Raw genomic sequence first — 25,765 nt, forward strand, 5'->3', positions numbered from 1 at the left:
TTAGAGATGCTTATTGTCCTTGGGAACTTGGGATGGAGAGACACTCAAATCAGATTTTTTGCACATAAATTTGCCAAAAACAAAGCGATAAGGGAATAATTTCAATAGTAGAACCTATAAAATTCATGTTTTTTTTCCCACAGAGTCCTGAAAACACCACCAAGAAAAGTTAAACATCAAGTTCCGTAATAAAATCAACAGGATTTCTCTAGAATTTTTCCTGTAAGACTGCAGCTGAAGAACACAATAAGAAAAAATAGCAAAAATAGGGACGGAAAGACACTCAAATATGATTTTTTTTTGCCCCCCAAAACTGACAGAAATGAAGAGAAATGGGAATATTTACATGATTAAAACCTAGTAAATTCCTTTTTTTTCTCCACTGTGTCCTTATAACATCTTCTGGAAATGGTACACATCCAGTTCATGATTAAAACCAACAGGATTTCTTTTGCATTATGGCTTTTTACTTCAAAAAAGCAAAAAGCTAAGGAACCAAATAGGCCATTTGGAGAAAAAACTAGTAAACAAATGAGAGAAAACTTAAGACAGAAAACTAAAGAGTAAGAATAGCAAGGAAATGTATGCTGGGACACTCAAATGTGAGTTGTTTTGCACAAAAATGTGCCTAAAACCTGTAAATAACCTGGAAAACGTATGTTACAATTCATAATTCTTATAAAAAGCCATAATGCTGGAAAAATCCTGTTGGTATGATTCTTTTCTAAATGGTGCTATTTCAAAAAAACAAAGAACTAAAGAACCAAGTAAGTCATATGGAGGAAAAAAGAGCAAAGGAATAAGAAACAACTTGGGACAAGATACTCAAATAGGATTTTTTTTGCCCAGAATGTGACAAAAATGAAGAGATATGGGAATATTTACATCACTAAAACCTAGTAAATTCCTGTTTTTTTTTTGCAGTGTCATTAAAACACCAACCAGAAATGTAAAACGTAAACTTCAGTGTAAGAACCAACAGGATTTCTCCAACATTGTGGCTTTTTACTGCTGTAAAAGCTGAAGAGGTGATTTAGAGAAAAAAAAGAGCAAAGAAATGAGAAACAAGGTAAGACAGAAAACTAAAGACAGTAAGAACAGCTGGAAAACATATGCTGGGATGCTCAAATATGATGTTTTTTGCCCAAAATGTGTCAAAAACAAATTGATAATGGAATAATTACATTATTAGAACCCCGAAAATTCATTATTTTTTTTCCCCCCAGTTTCCTTAAAACAAGAAATCTTAAATGTCCAGTTCTGTATTAAGGCCAACAGGGTTTTTCCTGCGTTGTGGCTTTTTACTGTAAGACTGCAGCTGAAGAACAAAAGAAGAAAAATGAGGAAACAAGTTGAGAAAGAAAACAAAAGACAGTAAGAGTAGCTGGGGAACATATGCTGTGACTAAAGTTGCCGAGCGAAGCAGCTTCTCTGCCAGGAGATGCAAATACTCGACCTGACCTCTGCTGCAGACTCGGCAAAGTCAATCATCTTCACTGCAGCCACAGGGAGGAAAAAAAGCCGCTTCCTGCTAGAACCCTGTCATCTGCATGTCCACGCTCTGTGTTTGTGTTTTCGTACACGTTAGTCTTGTTTGTTTCAGTACGCTGAAGCCCCACCTGGGATTTCTCTTGGCAATCTTCACAGAGCAGCTGAGCTCAGGTCAGATCTGCACATTCTGCACTTTATCTGAAACCCAACACCTCCTCTGGTATCGTCCCGACATCTCTGCCCTCGACACCTCCCTCTAAGCTCGCCAATGACGCGACCTCTTCAATACCTAATCAGCCGCCTGCCACCGATCAATGTAGATTCCTCTGTAGCCTCTTGTTCGACACCAGGAGGATCTTTGGCTGGTTTTCTCTCCATCACTCTCCGGCTGACAAATCTCCCTGTCTTTACTCTTTTCTTGTTGCTGTTTAATGCAGTTAAACACTCGAGCAAATTGATGCTTGATTGCAGTTTTGCAGTCAGATCAGATATTTTATGGATCGTAGTTGTGGATCAGGTGCAGATTTAACTAAAACCAGAGGGATTTCTTTGATTTCTAGACTTTATTTTTAACTAGATTTTCTTTTTCAGATTCTGAGTGCAATCCTAGAAAAAGGTGTGTCATGCAACTCCTCTTTTTCACAACATGGACCAATCAAACAATAAATACCTAAGAAAAACAAGAAAAGCACTCAGAGAGTGCAGTCCTCCCCCAAGGCTGCTCATTCCCCCATATGTCAGAAATGCACCATTTGTTTATTAGTTCTTGATGATCAGAAATTACGGCACCATAGAATGTGTCCATTTAATGTAGATGTACCCACAAACAAAATGACTTTGCGCTGAGCACAGGCATGTGTTATGCATGTGTACATTATGTACGGATACCGAATCACGTGACCTAAATATGTAGCAGGCGGCGGGAATTGATGGGACTCAGAAACACCCCCACAATTTAATCAGTTGTTCCTTGGATCATTTCTGATGGATAAGTCCTGATAAGTCCTCAGAGGTGGATTTGTAGTAGGATCACAATCATGTGATCTTCAGCAGGCAGCTGACGTAGTGTTCACTGGTTGTCATGGTTACAGTGACGCTATGCTGCTATCTCGCAATGATACAGAAATGTTCAACAAATCCTTGGATCCAGATTATAAGCCACATCACTGCCAGAATCGAATCACTTGGTCCTTGTGACCTTCCCTGAAAATTTCATCCAAATCCGTTAGTTCGTTTTTGAGTAATGTTGCCAACAGATGGACAGACAGACAAACCAACAGCGATTGTATAACATAACTCCACCGAGGCTCCACCTCCTTGGAGTAATAACCCCTGCAATATTGTTATTTTGCACATTTAGAGGAATCTGTGCAAAACCTGAATTTTTACACATGCAAAAATTGCCAGAATACCAAGAGAACTTATGCATATTTCATGTTTATTTCCTATTTGTCTACTGCATTTTTGCACTATCCTCTTTCTTGCTGTAATGATGCAAATCTCCGGGGATTAATAAAGGATTATCTTATCTCATCTTAAGCCACTTGTTATATTCTTATGCATACAAAAGACACACCTACGGATGACCTTGCAACACCTGCTGAACACATCCATCTACAAAAACTGGCAGCAGAACACAATATTTGCTGTTGGAATCAAGGTTGATAGATCAGATCAATTGGAAAACCTTGATGCACAAGAAGCTGAAGTCCTTCTCAGAGCAGAGTTGGTTCAGATTCAATGTTCTTCAGTGTGAAAATAGCAGCATGAGTTTGAAACATGTCCACTTCGAGGCTGCAGCCCTGTGTCTTCATTACGTGGAAGCTCAAGGGGACGATACATCAATGCGGCTCCTCATTAAAACCTCGAACCCACGACCTTTTCAGAGCCAAGGGTCACAAAATGTCATGGATAAGGTCGCACAAACTGCAGCAACACCACACGCTTCTTCCTTGTGATTTACCGCAGCGTCGGCGCACCGCTTGTCAAACTGTCGGCAAATTAAGATGCTTTTCTGTGTCAAAGCTGCCAATAAATCCATGCGGGTTCGGCACACTAATTGAACACATCCGTCATGTGCCGGAGACTAAATTTAGCTTTGGGAGCGTTGACGTCTTCTGGGATTGATTATTTCTTCAATCTTTAATACTCTACATTCCAAATAACACGTGAAATGTAGTAAAATGTGCTAAATTCTCCCCAACCTCAAAGCTAAATCAAATTTCCCTCGTGATTCATGTTTTGATTGCGTCCCAGCACCTGTTCAACGTGGCTACAGGTGCTTGAAACAGTTTGTCGGCGTTCGGGGACTTGATCCGATAACAGAATATGGAACAGGACTCGGGAGGACGTCAGATTTAGCCCGAGGTGTTTGGGGGCCGCCGTGATTATCTCCCGTCTTCAGTCCGACATCCACGGCGATGAGATCGGATCATTAAAAAGACGCCTCGAATCTTGTAGCCTTTGTTGGACGAGCAACAAGAGGAGCTTGTTTTCACGTCTCAACTTGTGGGAACAAATTACTTTCAAGCAGCAGCTACTGAAGTAAGACAGACATCGTGTTCCCCTTTGATCTCTTCTACCTTTGAGGGCTTTTGTGAAGGAATAGATTTTCTGTTCTTTTTGGGGGTTTTAGATGCATTTGGATGCACGGATATCACGTTTTTCTTCAAATATCAAATAGCCTTAAATTTCTACAAATATTTTCACCATTTTAGGGGTTTTCTTGGCTCAGAATGGGCCTTTAGACACATTTTTTGTCATTGGTGGTCCATGTACAGTAAATGATTAAATTTGTGTTACTTGACAGAAATCTATGTACTTTCCTGTTGGTTTTAAGGCGCATGCAAGGTACATGGACATTACCAGAAGGGGAAACAGCTAACATGGCTAAACAGTCCAAATAGTGGTAAAATTGAGATCAAATCAACCATTAAAAACCACCCAGAGAGTCAGATAAAATACAGCCACTTTGGATGGGAGGAGAGCTGACTGCTGGATGTCAGATTTAAGCTGTTTATACACCAATCAGCCACAACCTTATGACCAACGACAGGCGAAGTGAATAACATTGATCATATTGGTTCTATGTGGTGTTCTGCTGGAAAACCTTAGAGTTTGGCGTCTGTGTTGATGAGACTTAGACACCCAAATAAACGTTGTCCCACAACAAGCACACCCCCACTGGAAAATACACCCCACTACATCGCCAACACATCAAACAATCAGGAACATCTTGGGGAACAAGGCAGTCACCCAAGATGTTGATTTGACCTCCAGCCTTCCTAGACCCCATTCTGATGAAGCATCGACAGGATTCAGTGGAACAAGTTTGATTCCCAGAGCACCCAAAGGATCAAATGTCCTGGTTCCAGACCCCATCGAACACCTGAGAGGTCCTCTGGTCCAGACCCCATAGGACACCCTGAGAGGTCCTCTGGTCCAGACCCAATGGTTCAGAGCATTTTCACGACATAAGGAGGACCAACACAATATGAGGCAGGTGGTCATAATGTTATGCCTGATCGGTGTATGTTCTGTTGTTGAACAGTTGGTCGCTAAATTGCAATTGAACACACTTGAAGAGGATTTGAATTGCTATTTTAACACTCAAATAATTCCAGTTTTCCTTTGGTGCCGACTAGAACCTCTTCAGGAAGGAAAAACTCTACATTTCTAAACAAATACATCAGTCCACATCGGTTGAAAGTTTTTCGGCCACCTTACAGCACTCCTAAAGTTTCTGCAGTGGAAAATGGCCTTCTCAATGCAAAGGGTTGCACGTCTCATAGGGGCTAACATCAGTAGTGAGAGCAAAACTCTCATTTTTAGATCTGTGTTTCTGGCCATCAGGCTAATTATATATCAGGTCCTACATTTCCTTTTTGCTCTGTTTTGGGTCTCCATCAATGTGTGATGTTAATATTTGGTTCTTTAGCTGTGTAGAAAACAGACAACAATGCTACGTGAACCAAAGCCAAACAGTGAAGAAGTTGTGGGATGGGAAACAAGTTGGGTCATTCTTTTAGCATTTAGCTTCTTTAGCCTAACAGAAAGACCTTACAGCAGCCTTAAAGTTTCCATTGTGGAAAATGGCCATATCCCTGGCCCTCAGGCTAATTATATATTAGGTCCAACATTTAATTTCTTTTTTGCTCTATTTTAGGTCGCCACTAATTCGGGATGTTAATATTTGGTTCTTTAGCTGCTTAATGTTCCACTGTATTGACTAGCTAGTTGCTAACTCTGTTTGTCTGCTGGTCTGGTGCTGAGCAGGTAGTAAGAAATGTTTTTTTTGTAGAAAACAGACAACAATGCTACAAAAACCAAACTCAAACAGTGAAGTTGTGGGATGGAAAACAAGTTGGGTGATTCTTCTAGCATTTAGCTTCTTTACCCTAACAGAAAGACCATTCCTGCACATCAAAACAGAAAAGGGGAACAAATAATCCTCAAAGTAAACTCACCTTTGCTGTTATTGTGTGCTAGGGCCTTGTCGATAAAATCAGCCCCCTCCTCAAAGAAGGCACTGAGGTCGAACTGCTCGGTGTCGTTGGCCTGGATGCCGTGGTACGTGATGCCGGTTCCGGCGTAGAAGTCTGCACTGGTGTTGACGTGCATGAAGGAGGTTCCCTCGGCCACATTGAGGACATGCGTCACTCCGAGTTTCTGCAGTCGCATCGCATTCTGGGCAACAAACCTGCACAAGAACAGGCGAAAAACATCAAATCGGTTGCTCTAGCAGGTCGCTGATGTCTGTGACAAACCTGTACACCCGGAAAAACTCAAGAGTTCCTCCACTGACAGCCAAATAAAACTTATTTTGTTCCCTCACAGCCCAGAATGATGAGCACACAGCAGCAGAACAAGACATCTGAGACAAATAACAGCACTAATAATAACACCCAACAGATACAGCGGAGCGGCATGTCAGCACAATTTATCTTAAAGTGATATTTTGACAATATAGGTTGCACCTTTCACGACAGGCAGGATCACAGCATCTCCAGAGACGCAGCTGAATACTGCAGCACTGCATGTTGCTGCTTCAAAATTGAGCTCCAACTAAAATACTGTCACTAGTAGGACAGTTACAAATGGCTGGATAGATAGAGGCTTTGACAAGAGATTGAAGCTGTGTAACACTTGTGAATCTTCTGTCATCTGTTAAATATCTACTGTTGAAGGTATGGGCCTTAAGAGTTGCAAGAAAAATTTAAAAACAGGCTGTAATGCCTCTAAAACAGGAATATAAGTGATAGAAAACAGAAAAACAAGAAATAGTCTCACACCAGAAGTTGAATTTGGACATGTTTGGCATTTTAGCTCAACAAATATTCATTATCTAAAGATTAAAGTTCTTGTAAACAACACATTGAAATCATGTGATGCCACATTGACGTCAAAATTAGCTTCCTTTCTGCCTGCATGTTGAAAATGTTGACTGGATTAGTACATATTCCTGTAGATCTTTTTATCAGGTCATACATTTTGGCTTCTTACAGGTATAAATGCTGACGTATTCCTGTTTTCAGTCCCCTGTTTGGTTTGTTAATGCTGTTTATCTTGCTTTCTTTTGAGGATGACGATCTGGTTTCTGCAGATTTTGTTAGATAGGCTAGTTAATGCACTAATTTTGTTAAGTTTGGGTGGAAGCTCGGGGTCTTACAGCATCACTAGTTCAGTTTCCCTCCAACCTTTTAGTCTTTCTGGCCTCTAGACTCCCAAAGTTTCAGTTACAATCTGGAAAAACAACTCCTCTCCGTATATTGTTGGTCACTGGGTAAAGTAAAATGCACTTGTTTCATGTATTTAAAATGCTGCAATCTGCAATACTTCAATCTTTTTAGATTAAATAAAACTGATTACAGTATTATCTAAAAGCTACACCATGCATACCTAAACTGTATCCTTTGTGAGTTGTTGGATCATAACATGACTTTGTGTTCACTGAGGAAAGACCTTAAACTTCAAAAAACAGTTCTTTTCATTTGGGAGTGGAAGAACTTCAAGAATCTCAACTGAAGCCAACGTATTTTTAATGAACTGAACGCTGATATTATCATCTAGTACCATTGTTGGACTTCCCTGCAACTGTTTTCAACATTTTCTGGAAATCCTAAATGCTTTGGTGGTTTCCTAAAGAGAGATCCAACAAACAAAGGTGTCCAAACACTTCATAAACTGTCTTACAAGTTGGCCAACTCTGGCAGAAGTCTATCAGACACGCAAATTAAATGGAAAAACCAAGTTGAGGAGTCTTAGTAAGGTGTTGGGGTACCACGTAAACTGTCCAAAGATATTCCCTCATTTAAGGTTTAAATGATGACATGTTGGTTCACGATCTCTCTTAGGTGTTCAACTTCATCAGACCATTCAGTGAACCTTGTGAACTGTGGATTAAAATGACCACTCCCATCAGGACAGAAGTGTTCCATCACAGAATAAAGAACAACTTTGTATTGATTTGCAGTGACCCTTCTCTCTGAGGGAACCCAAAGCATGGCAGGCAAGAGTTACGGGATGGACGCTGGAAGAAGACATGCCAACACATCATCTCAGAGCTTTTACATTCACTAATTTCAAGCACAACAGATAAAAAAAGACTATTCTCCTCTCCAGCACCTTTACCTCCCACTATACCCACAATAAAGCCACTTCTGTTTACCTCTTTTATGACAATCTTTGCGATTTAACAACTACAGTCCTGCAAATTAGAGCCAACAAGCCTGTACAACAAACAGAACACACAAAGCAATACGAGGTTCTGGCTGCTCGGTCCCGCTTGGCCCAATGCCTGCGTCCAGTGTTGCCATCCAACCTGGCCAGAGGCATCGATCCTGAATAAAGCTGCTCTTTATAAGTGTTATTAAGGTTTTATGGAACATTTAGTGTCTATAATTGTACATAATTTATGTTTAAACTAGAAAAATTGCACCATCTTGTTGCTAGGCAAGAAAAACAAAAGTCACAGAAAGGTAATACTTATACCGATCAGTTAAAACTTTACGCGATTCACCCCAATTTGCAGTATCTTTTTGTGCATGTAGTAATGTACCAATCAGGTTATATTTTTTAAATTTTTTTCCTCATCAGAGTCATTCTATATTTAGTATCTCCAAACAGCATTTTCCTACATATCCTAGAATGTAAATTAGCTGTAGTACCTTTTTGTGTCACCAGAGGAAGCCTTTTACTGTGTAATATTGTAGCGGAAGTTTCGTAAGTAAAGGAGCACTATGACAAAGACTTAAGGAGATTTACTGGCCTCTAGCCAGCACACAAGTACCAACTTAAGGTGGAATAAAATAAAACATCACTTCTGTATACCAACAGAACATCTAACAGATTTTTTTTAACATGACAGCAGATGACAATAGATGCAAACAAAAAAATTGGGCATAGGATTGAGCAAGTAAAAGTTATCGTGATCAGAAGCATTACATATCTTTGCTTCCTAACAACTACAACCCTGCAAATTAGAGCCAACAAGCCTGTACAACAAACAGAACACACAAAGCAACACGAGGTTCTGGCTGCTCGGTCCCGCTTGGCCCGATGCCTGCGTCCAGTGTTGCCATCCAACCTGGTCGAAGGCATCGATTCTGAATAAAGCTGCTCTTTGTAAGTGTTATTAAGGTTTTATGGAACATTTAGTGTCAATAATTGTGCATAATTCATGTTTAAACTAGAAAAACTGCACCGTATTGTTGCTAGAAGAGACACAACCAGAGTATACAAACAGCAGATTTGTGGTGTAAGCAGAAGATCTCCTATTTTAAATTCTACACAAGAATCAAATCTGTATTTGTGTTGCTTTAATTCAGGTCCAGGCATCATAAATCTCCATAACCGTGTAAAACGCTCACCCTGACAGCGCCGTGTGCTTTAATTTTACTGCTAGATCTGCTTACAGTCAATACGAGGCGGGGTGAGGCGAGGCTAGGTGACCCTGGGCAGCTCCCTGGAGGCGGTGGCTGCAAAAACTAATAATAAAAAAATCCTCTCCACCACCATTTTGCTTTACAGTCATCGGAGGAGGGATGAAGGAGGCCATCTGCCTGCATGTCAGCTGAAGGGCAGGGACTCAGACATGTGGTGAAACAAAGCCAAACGCTCCTTTTTCTACCAAGTTTCATTCACAAAACGTATATTTAGGCCGAGTTCCTCTTCATAAATGATTCAATAAATACTTACACATACAGCACGAGCACTAAAAGCAACATAAGTAAAGAGGGAATAATGCTGAGGCGTCTGTGTGCGAGTGGATGTGCCGAAGCTTTGTTCCTTTACTGTACTTCCACACAACACAATGCGGAGGGTTCACCTAGGTTCGCCGCCACCGGTTTCCTTCCTCCTGTCCCAGCCTCCTCACCCAGGGATCTGCAGTCCCAACACATCCATTATTAAAGAGCAGCTTCACAAAGAGCCAGAGTGTTTCTCACAGCAAACAACCACACCTTTAAGTCTGTCCCCGAGCTGCTGACTACAACCCATTTGAAAACTGTGCAAAGTGCAGTCGTAATCCATTTACGGACCGTAACATTTTACCGACTGGTTGAATAAAGACAAGTGCTGCTCTGGTTGGCGTCTTGTTATATTGAAATTATTCACAGGTAAGCATCTTTAATTTTGTGTTGGCAGTCTGCATTAAAAGTTGAATTTGGAAGTTTGCACGCTCCTTAAGAGGCCATGTGATGCTTTTTGAGGTAGTTATACATCTACCTTCACATGCATGTAAAAATGTCCCAATCAGATTTTTTATTTTCCTGATCAGAGTCATTGAATATTTAGTGTCTCCTGATACCATTTACCTAGATTTCCTACAAAGTACATTCGCTGTAGTACCTTCTATTTGCCACCAGGTAGAGCCTTTTACCGTTTCATACTATAGCAAAGGTATGGTAAGTCAGGGAGCACCGTGACGAAGACTTAAATAAGGCTTACTGAAGTCTGGGCCTTGAACAAGTGCGAATTTAAGGTGGGATAAAATAAAACATCACTTCTGTGCTCCAGTAGAATATCTAACAGTTGTTTTTGTGCGTTTGTATGATGCAAACACAAAGTCACGTAGAAGTTATAATACCGATCTGTTAAGACTTTAACCCCAATTTGTAGTACCTTTTTTTGCCATCAGGTTGAGCCTATATACTGTTTAATACTGTAGCGAAAGTTTAGTAAGTAAAGGAGCACCGTGACGAAGACTTAAATGAGTTTTACTGACTTCTAGCCAGTGCACAAGTGTCATCTTAAGCTGCAATAAAATATGATTTCTGTATCCCAGCAGAATATCTAACAGCTGTTTCTTGAGTGTCTGTATGACAATGGATCCATACAAATAAAGTTAAACGTTACCGCAATCAGTCGAAAATGTACAGAACCGAAAGTCCATTCTGTGTTTCCATGTAAATATCAAGCAGCTTTTAAGTAACCTTCTGAAACGTAAAACAATTGTCAAAAAATAAGGTTTGTTTCTGCTTGGAGCAAAATAACTAGGCTGGGTAGTGTGGCCAGTAGGTGGCAGTATAAGCCACAATTTAGCTTATTTATTTATTAATACTACCTTTGTTTATATGGTTTTAAGACCTATTTTTGAATTCTATTCATGCGTTTTCTTGAAATATGATATGGTATTCCTGTGTTTGCTTTTAATATTAAATTAAAAATTTGTGTTTGTTGTATTGATTAATCTTGTAAATTTTTCACCAAGTTTAACTCGACTTCTCTCTTTTGCTTCTTTGGTCTTTTTTCTTTTTGGTTTGGCCACCTGTTGTTATTGGTTTTCCTTTGTTAACTCTGTTTGAAAGGTGCCATATTAATATATATTTAAATTATTAATCAAAACTATTGTAAACATCATGGGGTTGTGAGATTGAGAACAACTATTTAACTGTGTCTTGACCTGAAAAAAATCCTGCATTTATAGACCTCAGACTACATACTGAAGCCTAAAAATGGTTAATGGGCCCGATTCTTTGGGGAATCTAACGTTTAACGGTTATTTTTAAGGTCAGATCTTTTTCCTACTTGAGTCATGAGCTGCAAAAATGAGAAAACGTGCTGCACCATGTACTCGCATTGTGTTAATTGCTGCATTTGTTTTGATCCGATTTCGCCAGCCAGCTACACAATTAGATTTGTACCAGAGAACAACTAATAGGATGAATCAGCAGAGAGGCTTACTGGGTCCCAGCGGTGGAAACGGTGGACGAGGTTCAGGCTTTAATCAACAATCGATACCGCCCCGGCCGGCCTCAGTAATATCACTTTACACTACTCGCCGCTTTCATCCTGTTTGGACACAATATTCAGTGTTTACTTTATAATCAGCGGACATAATTTCCTCATCAGGCATCAAAACCTTCTCTTCAAAGCGAACCATAGAACTGAATTGGAGTTTCTCTCTGATGGGCTTCAGGAGTGCCAGCACTTTGTCTGGAGACTTGGCTGCACCGTCTGGCATATTCAGATTGATTCTGTAGCAGCACCGAGCTACAGTAATGTGCTTGTATTCAGTGCTGGAGCCACATGATGGACTGCAGAGACAACGAGCTTCTCGGGGGGCATCGCTGCATCGCTTCTCTACCAGGAATCCATAAAAGTAGCGTTAGGAGCTGCTCCGGAAAAGCTTATATCACATTACAGCTCAGCAAAATGTATCTGAAAGGTAGATTTTCTGCAGCTGTTGTTGTTATTTATTCAGATTTGACACTAGAAAGAAGAGAATGTTTGGTATTTTTGCGTTACACTGCAAGAAACCTAAAAGTCCACTACAGATGGAAAGGTTGTCTGTACACTTGATCTTAAAAGTTAGTGTTTATCTTGGTCACAAGTCCTGTTCTGGTCTTGTTTTATAACAGATAAGCATCTTTAACTTTGTATTTGGTGTCTGAATATACAGCTGAAGTCAGAACTTTGCATACTTATGAAGCCAAATGATGAATTTTGTGTTTTTTTTATTTTCATCAATGTGTTATACAGTTGCTTTTATGTGCATGTAGGAATGTACCGATCAATCAGGTTTTATTTTTACTCACCCCATTAGTCATTTAATATTTAGTATCTCACGAAACCCTTTCCCTACATTTCCTAGACTGTACATTAGCTGTAGTGCCTTTTTGTGTCACTAGACGAAGCCTTTTACTCTATAATACTGTAGTAAAGGAGCACAGTGACCAAGACTTAAGGAGACTTACTGACCTCTAGGCCAACGCACAAGAGTCAACTTAAGGTGGAATAAAATTTTAAAAATCATTTCTGCATCCCAGCAGAACATTTAACAGATGTTTTTTGCATATCTGCATGACAACGGATGCAAACAAAAAGTTATAGATAGGTATTACTAACACCGATCAGTTAAAACTTTATGCAATTGACCCCAATTTGTAGCACCTTTTAGTGCATGTAGTAATGTACCAATCACGTTTCATTTTTAAATTTTTTTCCCTCATCAGCGTCATTAAATACGTAGCATCTGCAAATAGCATTTTCTTACATTTTCTAGAATGTAAATTAGCTGTAGTACCTTTTTGTGCCACCAGGGAAGCCTTTTACTGGTCAATATTGTAGCGGAAGTTTCGTTAGTAAAGGAGCACCGTGACAAAGACTTAAGAAGACTTACTGACCTCTGGGCCAGCGCACAAGTGCTAAGTTAAGGTGGAATAAAATAAAACATCACTTCTGTATCCCAGCAGAATATCTAACAGCTATTTTTTAACATGACAGCAGACGACAACAGATGCAAACAAAAAAATGGAAAATAAGTCAACACTAATACCGTTAACACTGTTGCATGTGAAAGATCTCCCATGTTAAATGTGTGTGTCTTGGTCACAATTTTAAAAAATAAACCCGAATCAAGATTTTTTAATATATAGTATGTGATTATGTTGAGAAAAAATACTCTATCTACAACATGTACTCAGTTATTCACTGTCCTCCCAAAAAACAACCCCATGGTTTGTTTGTTTGTGTAGGAACCTTATTACAACCCAACACTTCGCTTCAACCAGTTTGAAAGGCGCGTTATCTTTAAAAACATCAATGAAAAATTGCCAAAAACACATCATTTATCTGCCCCACAAACTGTAAAAACACAAGAAATCATCAGTTTCAAGAACATGGAAAAAATCTGCATTTGATGTTCCATTCGTCAGGAAAAGGAATCAAGTCTAACCTAAAACCAAGATTAAAATCGCTTAATCCTACATGTATCATTTTTAAAAACTCACCAAAGACAAATGTTTGCACCAAGTTCTGTCAAAAACTAAAAATTCTGCTTTCCTCAGTGCAACTAATAAGCCACGATCCACTCAACTGTGACCAACAGTCATGTGACAAAAATTTAAGAAACGCAAAGCAAAAATAAAACATATTAGACCGATAAAATAAATTCAACACAGATCAAGAACAGGTAAACATCTTTCTAGAGTTAATGTGAAGAATCGTGTGAAAACATCTAGTTAAATACATATAATCCATATATATAAAATATCTATAGAATATAGAGTCCCCAAGTTGTCCAGTAACACCTGTGGAAAAATGTTGTTCTTGGTGATTTCAACTTTAGTTTTCATTTTTTAGATTATTATTGGCATCATACCTGCATCATTCAGCACAAAAGACATTTCTGAGTTCTCTCTACTTCTAGTCCTGGTTGTTTTGTTTCCATAGAGGCACAGGACTTTATATTGTAGTGAAAAATGAGTCTACAGTGTGTTAAAATGTGACAAGAGAGAGCTAAATTGGAACTTTTGAGACTTAACACTTGAATATTCACTGCTATGAGCTACAAAACCACCAACTGGTGCCAAGATTTCACCAAAACACCCAAAGAAAGAATGAGGAAAACCAACGAGGACTGACGAGTGTCGTGTTTCTTTCTCTGGAACACAAACATTTCAGTCCAACCCGAGCAGGAAGCAGCACAAACTGGTTTTACTGGAACACCGAGCTGTAAATCCCTAAAGAGTCGGCAGGTTCATTACAAACCCGATAGTCGACCAACAACCCTGGATTTATGTTCCAGCTGCTGACATGTTGAATCTACAGAAACACCACATTCACTGGGAGCTCAGAGTCTTAGTATTAGTTAGAAGTCATTTATTTTTCTCATGATGTCATTAGATAGTTTTTGTTTCCACCGCAGGAGTAATCTGTCACAAATAATTGCATGAAAATTTTCCCTTCAACAATTTACTGTTATTTTACCAATTTTTCCGTTTTGTTAAATTTCTGAAAATAACCAGTAAAAATCACAGAAAAAGTTTTATGACTAGCATAAAAATAAACTTTGTTGAGTCTGACTTGCTTTAAGCACCTGAGCTGTAAAAAAATTAATGTCTAACTTCTTCTTACCTGTAATTTCTTCAACAGTTTACTGTTATTTATGGGTTTTTTTTGTTTGTTTTTTTTTACAAATTTTCCCTATTTTGTTAAACTACAGATAAGAGCTCATAAAATCACTGAAAAACAGTTTGAATTCACAATTATTGAATTACTTTTTTTACAGTGCAAAGGTTTTTCTATAATTAGGACTAGAATGTGGATTAAAAACATTTTACTATTATCGTTTTTTTACAGATTTTCCTTATGTTGAATTACAGATCATAACTAATAAAATGCTAGGACTTTTTTTTTTAATTCACTAGTATATATATTAACAAATAAATGAAACAAGTCCTGAAAATGGATGGATGATGGATGGATGATTGGATGGATGGATGGATGGTGGATGGATGGTAGATGGATGCTGGATGGAAGATGGATGGATGGATGGATGGATGGATGGATGGATGGATGGTGGATGGATGGTAGATGGATGATAGATGGATGGATGATGGATGGATGATGGATGGATGGATGGATGGTGGATGGATGGTAGATGGATGATAGATGGATGATAGATGGATGGATGATGGATGGATGGTAGATGGATGATAGATGGATGGATGATGGATGGATGGATGGATGCATGGTGGATGGATGGTAGATGGATGATAGATGGATGGATGATGGATGGATGGATGGATGGATGGTGGATGGATGGTAGATGGATGATAGATGGATGGATGATGGATGGATGATGGATGGATGGATGGATGGATGAGGAGTGGCTGGTGCAGGAGTGATGATGGAAGGATTGTCAGAGTGGAAACTGGTCCTGAGTGTCCTTCACGGACCCGTTTCTGTGGCTGATTACCGGAGCCCGGTTTCTCCGGTACTAACCCCTCGTTTCTCCGGTACTAACACCCCCATCCCGGTGCTTGTTGTGGGGCTCCGCTGTTACACAACGTCCACCTGTGCGCCGCTTCCTGGAGGTTATTTGTTGACAACAACAGGCGGTCGGTCGGTCGGTCGGAGGGAGCGGAGCCGCCACAACAACACGCCGCCCTGCAGGACCTGCGACACGGCCGTGACCGCCCCAACCTGCCGGTGCACCTGTCGGGCTCCGGTGTTTATTTATGACTTGATTATTGTGGACTCACGCGTTGCCGACGTAGATTCTGGGGAAGACCTCGTTGAAGTGCTGCGTCGGGAGGCTGTAGAAGCCGCTTCCGTCCGACAGCAGCTCGTTCAGCGTCTGGACCGTCGCCTCGCCGCCCGGAGGAGCCGCCGCCGGGACGTTGGGCGGCGGCTGCGGCTGCTTGGAGGGGCTCAGGTGCTTCTTCATCCTCCGCGTGGTTCCGGTTCTCCGGGGCTAAACGGCGGACAGCAGCCTCCGCCGCTTCTCCTGCATCTTCACCTCCGCACGTGAGGCTCCGTCTGCAAGGTGTCTGTCTGAGGAGGCGCGAGCTGCTCCTCGGCTTCGACCAATCACAGTGAAGCACGCAGGTGTGTCCGCGGCCAGTTCCGGTTTTGCCTGTCATAATAAAACACACTTCTTTAATGAAGGCAACATTTTTATTGCTCATTTCAGGTCTTATTTTTCATATCTGGATCACATTTAGTCCATTTAAAATCAGAAACGGCTAAACGCCCTTTTGTAAAGCATTAGATCCTATTTATTCACTTTCAGATTTTATTTTTACAGATTCAATCTTGTTTTCTTTCCGTTTTAGATTTTTGTTTTATATGTTTTATTTATTTTTCACATTTTTTTTTCGATTTTTCAGGTCATGTTTTTTCCAGTATTGAAGAAAAAAAAAAAAAAATCTGAAACTGAAAAATACAGTTTCAGATTTTTTTTTTTTTTTTTTTTTTTTTTTTACATTTTTTTTCCATTTTTCAGGTCATCATGTTTTTTTCAATATTGGATTTTATTTTTTCAGTTTCAGATTTTTTTTGTTTTTTTAAAAAAAAAATTTACAGTATTTTTTTCCATTTTTCATGTCATGTTTTTTCAGTATTGAAACTGATTTTTTCAATTTCAGATTTTTATTTTATTTTTTTATTTTTTTATTTTTTCACAGTAGTTTCCCCCAATTTTCAGGTCATGTTTTTTTCAATATTGGATGTCATTTTTTCAATTTCAGGTGTTTATTTTATTTTTTATTTCTTTTTTACGGTATTTTTTTTGCCATTTTTCGTATCATGTTTTTTTTCCCAATATTGGGTCTTATTTTTTCAGTTTCAGATTTTCTTTATTTATTCATTACAGTATTTTTTTCTCCATTTTTCTGGTTATATTTTTTTCAATATTAGATCAGATTTTCAGATTTGCATTTAATTAATTAATCAATTTGCTTATTTATTTGCTTATTTATATATTTATTTGTTACAGTATTTTTTCCCCCATTTTTCAAGTTATGTTTTTTCAACATTGGATCTTATCTTTTCAGTTTCAGATTTTTATTCATTTTTATTTAAAATCTCTTCTTTAAGTGGGACCTGAACAAGAAAGCACACGGTTATAAGACAAAAATAATTTTGAAATTACCACAAGGAAAGTAAAGACACAAAAAAAACAAGAATCCAGTTTAAGAAAGACATTTGCTGAAAATCGATCTGTCAAAAAAACGCCAATATTGTAATTTCGTTCACCTCATTTTTATTCAGCAGTTATTACCCAGAATGAGAGCAGCAGGAGTCCTTGCAGTGCTTTTATTTTTTAGCCACTGTGGTCCAACTTCCGGTGCTCCTGTACGTGTTTCCGGTGACTTTACGTCTCCCAGCAGACACACCCCACCGGCGGTCAGACTCTGAGAAGACTCCAGGCTGGACTCGGTGCTGCCTTCAGGTGCTGCTGGTGTCTTTTTAAAACCAGTTCAAGGATTAGAATCAAACTGGGAACAGTTTGGAGCCTCTCAGACAGAAAATACCCAGAATCCTCTGCTGCAGATATCAGCTGTTTGTGGTGAATTCAGAATAAAAACTGGAATCTGTGACTCAGTTTGTTGTTCTGGTGGTTTCTATTCCTGCAGGTCCTTCAGCACAACAGGTGATCAGGGGTTTGATTGTTTAGATTTAGTCTAAACTGGAAGAAAATCTGGTTTATTTATGAATTTATCTGCAGAAAAATATTTATATAACTAATAAATTCAGATTGCATCATGAATTCATAGCAAAAATGGCTAAATTTAATTCATAATTGTCACCTTCAGCTGCTTTCTAGTGGCTTTTAGTTTTATTATATCATGTTAAAATCACAATAAATCTGCTTTTAGATAATATATAATGTCTTCTGAGTTATATTTCACTAAAAAAATGCCTCAAATTATGAAAATAGTGGGATTTTCAGGGGTTAAATGCACGTGCCACCTTATTAATAGAAATCTCTGCATTTTCTTTTAATTTCTGATCATTTTATAACCAAAAATGTCACTTACGTTCAAGAAAATGAGTCTCTAATTAGCAGAAGTGGTTTCTAAAAAGATGAATTCCCAGTTTTCTTATTTTAGTGCAAAAACCTCTTTAAAAGACACCAAAAAATCCTCTATGCAGGAAAAAGACTGATGTAACGCATGTACATGTGATTATAAACTTTATATATATATTCTGAAGTAATGCCTTTAAAGTCACACTTTTTTCACTTTAAAGCAGCATTTCTAAATATTATATTCTAGAAAATGCTGTTTTAAAGTGGAAAAATAGACATATGAAGATAAAATCATCCGATAATTAGGAGGAAAAACATAAGAAGGAAAATAAAAGGTGTGAAATGCAAACTGAAGGAAGGTGTGAAGATAAAATTAGAGCTGAGCTGATTTTCATGAAGGTCTGAAACAAAAACACCTCAATTATCACCTTAGAATCATAAATTAATCAGATTAAAGCCTGGATTCTGTTTATAAATCGTTCTGGGGAGACTTCAAGCTTTTTATTACTGATGGAAACTCTTCTTGTGTGCTCTTTAAAAATGTTAACTGTTTACTAGACGTGTTTATTTCATTACAGCTGCTTGTTGAGGTCTGAAGGATCTCATTAAATGTAATAATTAAACATGCATATGAAGAAATCTGATATAAAACCCTTAAAGCCAATTATAACTACAAAAATAAGATCCAAAACTGAATAAAAATTACCTTAAAATGGGGGGAAAATGGACACTCACACAATAAGATCCAAAACTTAAAAAAAACAACCTAAAAATGTAAAAAAAAATAAAATAAAATTCCGATGTAAAATTGTAAAAAACAAAAAAAACCTCAAATTGAAAAATCAAGATTTAAAATTACATTTAAAAAATATCTGAAAATTACAAAAATAAAGATACAAAATAAAACAAAATAAGATGCATAACTAGTAATAATAATAATAATAAGAAGAAGAAGAAGAAGAAGAAATTTGACCAGAAAATTATTTCTAAGAATCTGATATAAAATCATTCAATCAAAAGTTAAACTGAATAAAACAAGATTTTAAAAAATGTATTAAAAATTACCATAAATTAAAATCTGACATAAAATGTGAAAAAATGAGATTTAAACTAAATTTAAAAATTATCAGAAAATGAAAAAAAAATCTGACATAAAACTGTAAAAACAAATCTCAAACTCACAAAATAAAATCCAAAATTAAATTTAAAAAGAATTACCAGTAAATAATAATTTAAAAAAATAAACTGCAATAAAACCAAGTTAAACCAAAATTAAAAAATTGATCATAAATTGAATTCAGACATAAAAATGTGAAACTAAATCTCAAAATGAAAAAATTAATGAAAAAAACTGATATTAAATTGCATATATAAAAATCAAACTGAACAAGATTTAAAAATGAATTAAAAAATGACCTTAAAACTGAAAAAATGATATAAAACTAAATACAAATTTGATCTTTAAAAAATCATAAAAAATCTGATATTAAATAAAATCTCATATTTGAAAAAGTAACTAAATAAAATATGATCTGAAAATGAAAAAAAAATCTGATATAAAATTTTAAAATTAAACCTCAGACCTTCAACATTAAATCAAAACTAAATATAAATTAATCTAAAAATAAAATAAACAAATATAATCTGATATAAAACTATTAACCTAAATCTCAAATAAACTGAAAAAATAAAAATAAATCCAAAACGGAATTTAAAAATATGACCTGAAAATAACAAACATGTGAATAAAACCATAAAAGTAAACCTTGAACTGATGTCGAGTTCACAGATTTTATAAAATGAATAATCAAACTACGACAACTGGTCTGAAATGAACAAAACTTGATTGAAAACTGAAAATATTTTTCGTCTAAAACAGTGATAATATGACCTGAGAGTGAAATAAATCTTTTATCAAACTGTAAAAATCAAATCTATGTGTATAATAATGGATTAAATTCATTATTTTGACTATTTCAAAAGTTTTTTCTCTAATTTTCTGTATTTAAAATTATGCTTTTGGATCCATAACTGATGACAGAAACTTTCTGTTTAATAGATTTTGTTGGTTTTCCACCAACATTTAGTAAATAAATGTATTTTTTGCAATTTAAACAGAGTTTGGGAGTTTTTCTGCACCTTTTTGTCCGTCTGGATTAAATTAATCTGCAGTTATTTCTAACTATCCTCCTGATAAACATATTTTAGTGTCTTTTTCTTCCCTCCTTTATTCCTCTAGGTGTCAGCAGAACTCTGATCCGTTAACGGAGGTTTTTAATCTCCAGGTTCTGACTCTTTCTGCTCAGTGAGGAGATAAAACCAGATTTAGATCCTGTTCATGTCACTGAGTTCCTTTAATAGAAAAACACTGAAATAAAAGATCAGTCAGGAGGATTCCTAACAGTAAAACAGACGAACCTGAGGACGTTCAGACTCTTTATATTATCCAACGAGACATTTTAGTGTTTATAGTTTATGTTAAAGCTGCTTTTTTATGTTGAACACAAATAATTTATTCACAATTTGCTCATTGATTGAAACGAATGTGTAGAAAATTCATCCTTTGACCTAAAAAAAGTGGAAATGTTTAGTTATCTCTCTTAAAATGGGAATAAATCAGCCATTGTTGTGATTCAGACAGTTTAAAACATATGAGTTAAAAAGGAAACTGCATTTAAATGGTAAAAAAGTTTCATTAACAGGCCAGAATGGTTTATTGTAAAAACTTTTACTGTATTTAAATAGGATGAAATATCACAATTTTAAAGATATTTGCTGTTCTTTGAAAGAAAAAAATGTGTATCTTAGGACTGAAATATGGCAATGATTTATGATTATGATGATAATAATAATAATAATAATAATAATAATAATAATAATAATAATAATAATAATAATAATAATAATAATAATAATAATAATAATAATAATAATAATAATAATAATAATAATTATTATTATTATTATTATTATTATTATTATTATTATTATTATTATTATTATTATTATTATTATTATTGTTATTATTATTATTATTATTATTATTATTATTATTATTATTTATTTTATTGCCATTAACAGATTTTCCTGTTTTGTTAAATTAAAGATACAAAGAGTAAATTTGTTCTTTAATAATGTCTGACCTTCAAATGACTCCATTTATTGCATTTAAATCTGTATAAAATGTTATTATATCGCAGATATTTGCTGTTCCTTGAAAGTAGAATTCTGGATATTAAAGATTGGAAAACAGGAAATAATTATTTTACAGTTGTTTTAAAGAATTTCCCTGTTTTGAAAAATTACAAATATTGATAATAGTAGTTTTTTTTTTAAAAGATCCAAGACTTAAAGAAAAATATGACCTTAAAATGAAAAAAGTCAAACAATGCATATTAAAGACTGAAAAATGGGAAATATTTTTTATCATTGTTTTGCAGATTTTCCCTCTTTTGTGAAATTAATTAATATTAGTAAATGTTTTTTAAAAATCTCCAACTGAATAAAAATATGATCTAAAAATGAAAAAAGGGCCAAAAAAATGTAAAATTAAACCCCAGACTGAAAATGAGACTCAAAATCGTAAAAATAAATTTTAAAATCGACAAAATATGATGCAAAACCAAACAAGAGATCTAAAATGAAACTATTCACTGCCTTTAAATCAGCTAAAATCTTATTATTTTGCAGATTTTTGCTGTATATTAAAGATTTAAAAATGGGAAAGATATTTCTTACAGTTGTTTTACAAATTTTCCCTCTTGTGAAACTGATTAATATTGATAATTGTTCTTAAAAAGAAAAAAAGATCCAAGATTGAATAAAATATGACCTTAAAATGAAAAAATAAGTTCCAAAACTATAAAAATAATTTTTCAAACTGTAAATAAACAGGCATGTAATCAACAAAATATGATGCAAAACTTGAAAAAAAAAAGATTTAAAACTGTATAACTAATAATTCTTGGAGGTTTAAAGCATTAACATCACAATGTTTTATCTATTTAATATAAATAATTCTGTATTTCAGATGTTATTGTGACCATGTAGAAAGTTTATTTTTTAATTTTCTTAATTTTTGATTACCTTTGACTGTCAAATTTAACTATTTACTGCCTTTAAATCAACAAAAATGTTTTTATTTTACAGATATTTGAAAGAAAAATTCTGGATATGAAGGACTGATTTATTCACAACCAAAAAATATTCAATTCATGAGAGAATTTTTTTCCTCTAAACCGATTTTCACGTTGATTTAATCACTGATTCATCGCTGCAGCTCCATGAAGTCTGATCGGCCACAAGATGGAGCCACTTTTCTGTCCAATAAACCAAATAAAACTGCAAACCTGTGATTTTCAACCATCAAGAGCTTCTAGTCAGAGAATAATTCCAAGAGTTGAAGGTAAATAATGATCAGATTGAAATTAATGAGGCGTTTATTCACTAAAGACATTCATTTCATCCAGAAAACGTGACTCATTAAGACGATTTTAAAGCTTTTTATTTGTTCTCAGGTAACTCTATTAGTTCTACTTCACTTCTTTCTACAGAATAAGAGTCAAAGTTCTCTAATTTTGTGACTTTATCGACACGTTTCATCACTTTTAATCAGATTTTTAGGTGAACATTAATAATTTCATGACTCGACAACAGTTTTCTGTATATTTTTGCAGGGTTTTTTTGCAGTTTTTGGACCTTTAAATCCCACCGAGACGCTCCTTCTCCACTCAGATGATCTTGACCCATTTCACTCGCAGCCAGTGGTCGTTTTTTTTGTGTGTGTGTTGCCATGGCGACGCGGGGAGATGCAGTGTGATGCCATGGCAACAACAGATCTGGAGGAAACACAGTCTGAGCTGCTGTTGTTCTACACCTGAATGTTTCTGAGCTTCAATCTGACCTGAAAACAAGGAATGTTCCAGAAACACTACCTGAAGTTCATTATTATCACTATCTTCAGGTATTTTAGGAGATAAAAAAACACAGAAACTCACCTTTTCTCAGTTAAAACGTCTAAATCATCGTGCTTAACCTAAAAAACTTTCAGTATCGAGCCTCCAAAGCTACCAAAACACAGTAAAGAACTAAAGTTTACGTTAAAAGTGTTACATTTCTCATGTTTATTAGACATTAAAAGATCCATAAACTTCTCACACAGTTTAATTTCAATAAAATGATGCAGTCTCATCAAAAATTTAAGATTTGAGCATCAGAATTTAGTTTTTTCTACTTTTTTCTTCCATAAATCATCACATTTATCAGTTATTTCTGTAGATAAAGCAGTTTAAACAGTAATTAATTAAAGATCTGCTATTATATCAGTTAAAAGGACCAAACCAGGACTCTCAGAGCAGAGAATTTTTGGTACTTTTACTACATTGAAGGATCTAATACTTCTTCCAACTCTGTACACAAATGATACTGATGAGATTCTCAACAGTTTTGCAGGTTTTTCTCAAATAAAACCCTCATAAAAGCAAAATTTTGACCCTTTAAACTTCACTAAATTGAGGATTTCCCCCTAAATAGTCAAAAATAAAGATATTTTTGCTCTACACACTGTTTTTACATGAATGTATTTGTACTTTTACTACATGAAGGAATCTGACTACTTCCTCCACATCTCTACTGATGAGAATATCATTAATTTTGTTGCTTGTTGCCAAATAAAATCCTCGTAAAAGTAAAATTTTGACCTTTTTAACTTCACCAAATTGAGCATTTTCTTCTAAATAATCAATAACAAAGATATTTTCCTTCTTCACATTATTTTTACAGGACTGTATTTGTAGTTTTACTACATAAAGGACCTGAGTACTTCCTCCACATCTTTATACACATGATACTGATGAGATTCTCATTAGTTTTGCAGCTTTTGGAGCTAAATTTTGACCTTTTTGAGGCATTTGAGGAGAATTTTCGGTTCTCTAAAGAGAGGAAATTCATCAAAAAGTCAAAAATAAAGACATTTCTTACTTAACACACTCTTTTTACGTGACTTTATTTGTACTTTTATGACAGTAAAGGATCAAAATACTTCCTCCACATCTGTTCACAGATGATTTTGCAGCTTTTGGAACTAAATTTTTACCTTTTTTGAGGCATTTGAGGGGACATTTCAATTCTCTACAGTGAGAAAATTCATCAAATCATCAAAAATAAAGAACTTTGTCACTTAACATAGTATTTTACATGAATGTATTTGTAGTTTTACTTCAGTAAAGGATCTGAATACTTCTTCCAACTATGTACAAACACAATGCTGATGAAAATATCAACAGTTTGGGAGCTTTTAGAGCTAGATTTTGACTTTTTTGAGGCATTTAAGGAGGAATTTCAGTTCTCTAAGTTGAGGAAATTCATCAAATAGTCAAAAATAAAAACATTTTTCATTTAACACACTGATTGTACGTGAATGTTTTGATGTTTTTACTTAAATAAATCATCTGAAGACTCCTAAACTGGGTCATAATAATGAAATATGAGTGAGAAAACGAGTCAAAGATGTCGATTCTTATATTTCTAGGCTTTCTACTTGGATCCTCAGATGATCCGGATGATGTTTTTTTTTTACTATTTTTGACGTTTAGAGTTTTTCACCTATTTTTATATATCATCACACATTAGGCATCAAATACAGATTTAAGACAGTGATTAAACCTAGTAATATTGTATATATCTTGTAATATCACTCCGTTTATAATTTAATGAACATTTCCATCATTTCTAAACCCAGTAGTTTTAAAACCAACTGTTTAATCTCCTGTTTTCCAGCAGCTGTGAGACGTTTCAGTCTTTATTTCTGGGTTTTATTTCCCGTTTTACACAAAGAATGAGCAGCAGCAGGAGATAATACAACATAAAGATACAGATCAGATAAATTATGGTCTGGATCTGCGACGGAGCCTCGTCTGGTTCACAGCAGACTCGACTTAACTCTGATTTAGGAGCTTCTTTATTGACAGTTCTGCTGCTCGGTCGGTTAAGTGGATGAAAACCAGCTGAGTCCTGCAGCAGAAATCTGATTTAAAATCTAATTTAACCAGAATAAAGGGAGACATTTAGGTTCTCTTACCTTAGGATGAGAAACCTGGATGTAGCAGGATGATGATGGAGATTTTAGAAGATATTCTGCAGGAATATTTCACACATTAAGCTCTCAGTAAATTTGATTTATGAGGAAGAGGGTTTCGTTTAGCATTTATTTGATGGTTTCTCTGCATTTTCCCCATAAAATCTTTAAAGAAGAAGAAAACCTGAATGTGATATTTAGTAAAACACACCATGACTAAATAAATAAATAAATAGAAAACAATGGTGAAAATCTGGCAGCGAGGGTCCCAGAAAAAATGTGTTAAAAAACAGTGGAATGTCGTGATGTTCACAATCTGTAAAAACAGTGATAATAACGGCAAATATCTGTAAAATAAAAAAACAAAAAAATTATAAAACAATTAATTAAAATTATCTGATTTACATACATTGAATATATATTAAATATACATTGTAATTTTA

General features: G+C 35.8%; 1 protein-coding gene across 1 annotated transcript in view; it reads right to left on the reverse strand.

The window, feature by feature from the left end:
• The window catches only part of dusp3a (dual specificity phosphatase 3a), a 28,464-nt gene extending 12,250 nt beyond the window's left edge, over positions 1 to 16,214 (reverse strand). The window contains exons 1-2 of the mRNA XM_023270197.3: positions 15,978 to 16,214; positions 5,958 to 6,190 (exon numbers count right to left, since the gene is read on the reverse strand). Of these exons, the coding sequence (XP_023125965.1) occupies positions 5,958 to 6,190; positions 15,978 to 16,162 (418 nt within the window). The 5' untranslated portion in view covers positions 16,163 to 16,214. The remainder of the gene's footprint in view (positions 1 to 5,957; positions 6,191 to 15,977) is intronic.
• Between the last annotated feature and the right edge of the window lie 9,551 nt (positions 16,215 to 25,765).

The sequence above is a fragment of the Amphiprion ocellaris genome, chromosome 18 (assembly GCF_022539595.1).
Source record: "Amphiprion ocellaris isolate individual 3 ecotype Okinawa chromosome 18, ASM2253959v1, whole genome shotgun sequence".
NCBI classification, from domain to species: Eukaryota; Metazoa; Chordata; class Actinopteri; family Pomacentridae; genus Amphiprion; species Amphiprion ocellaris.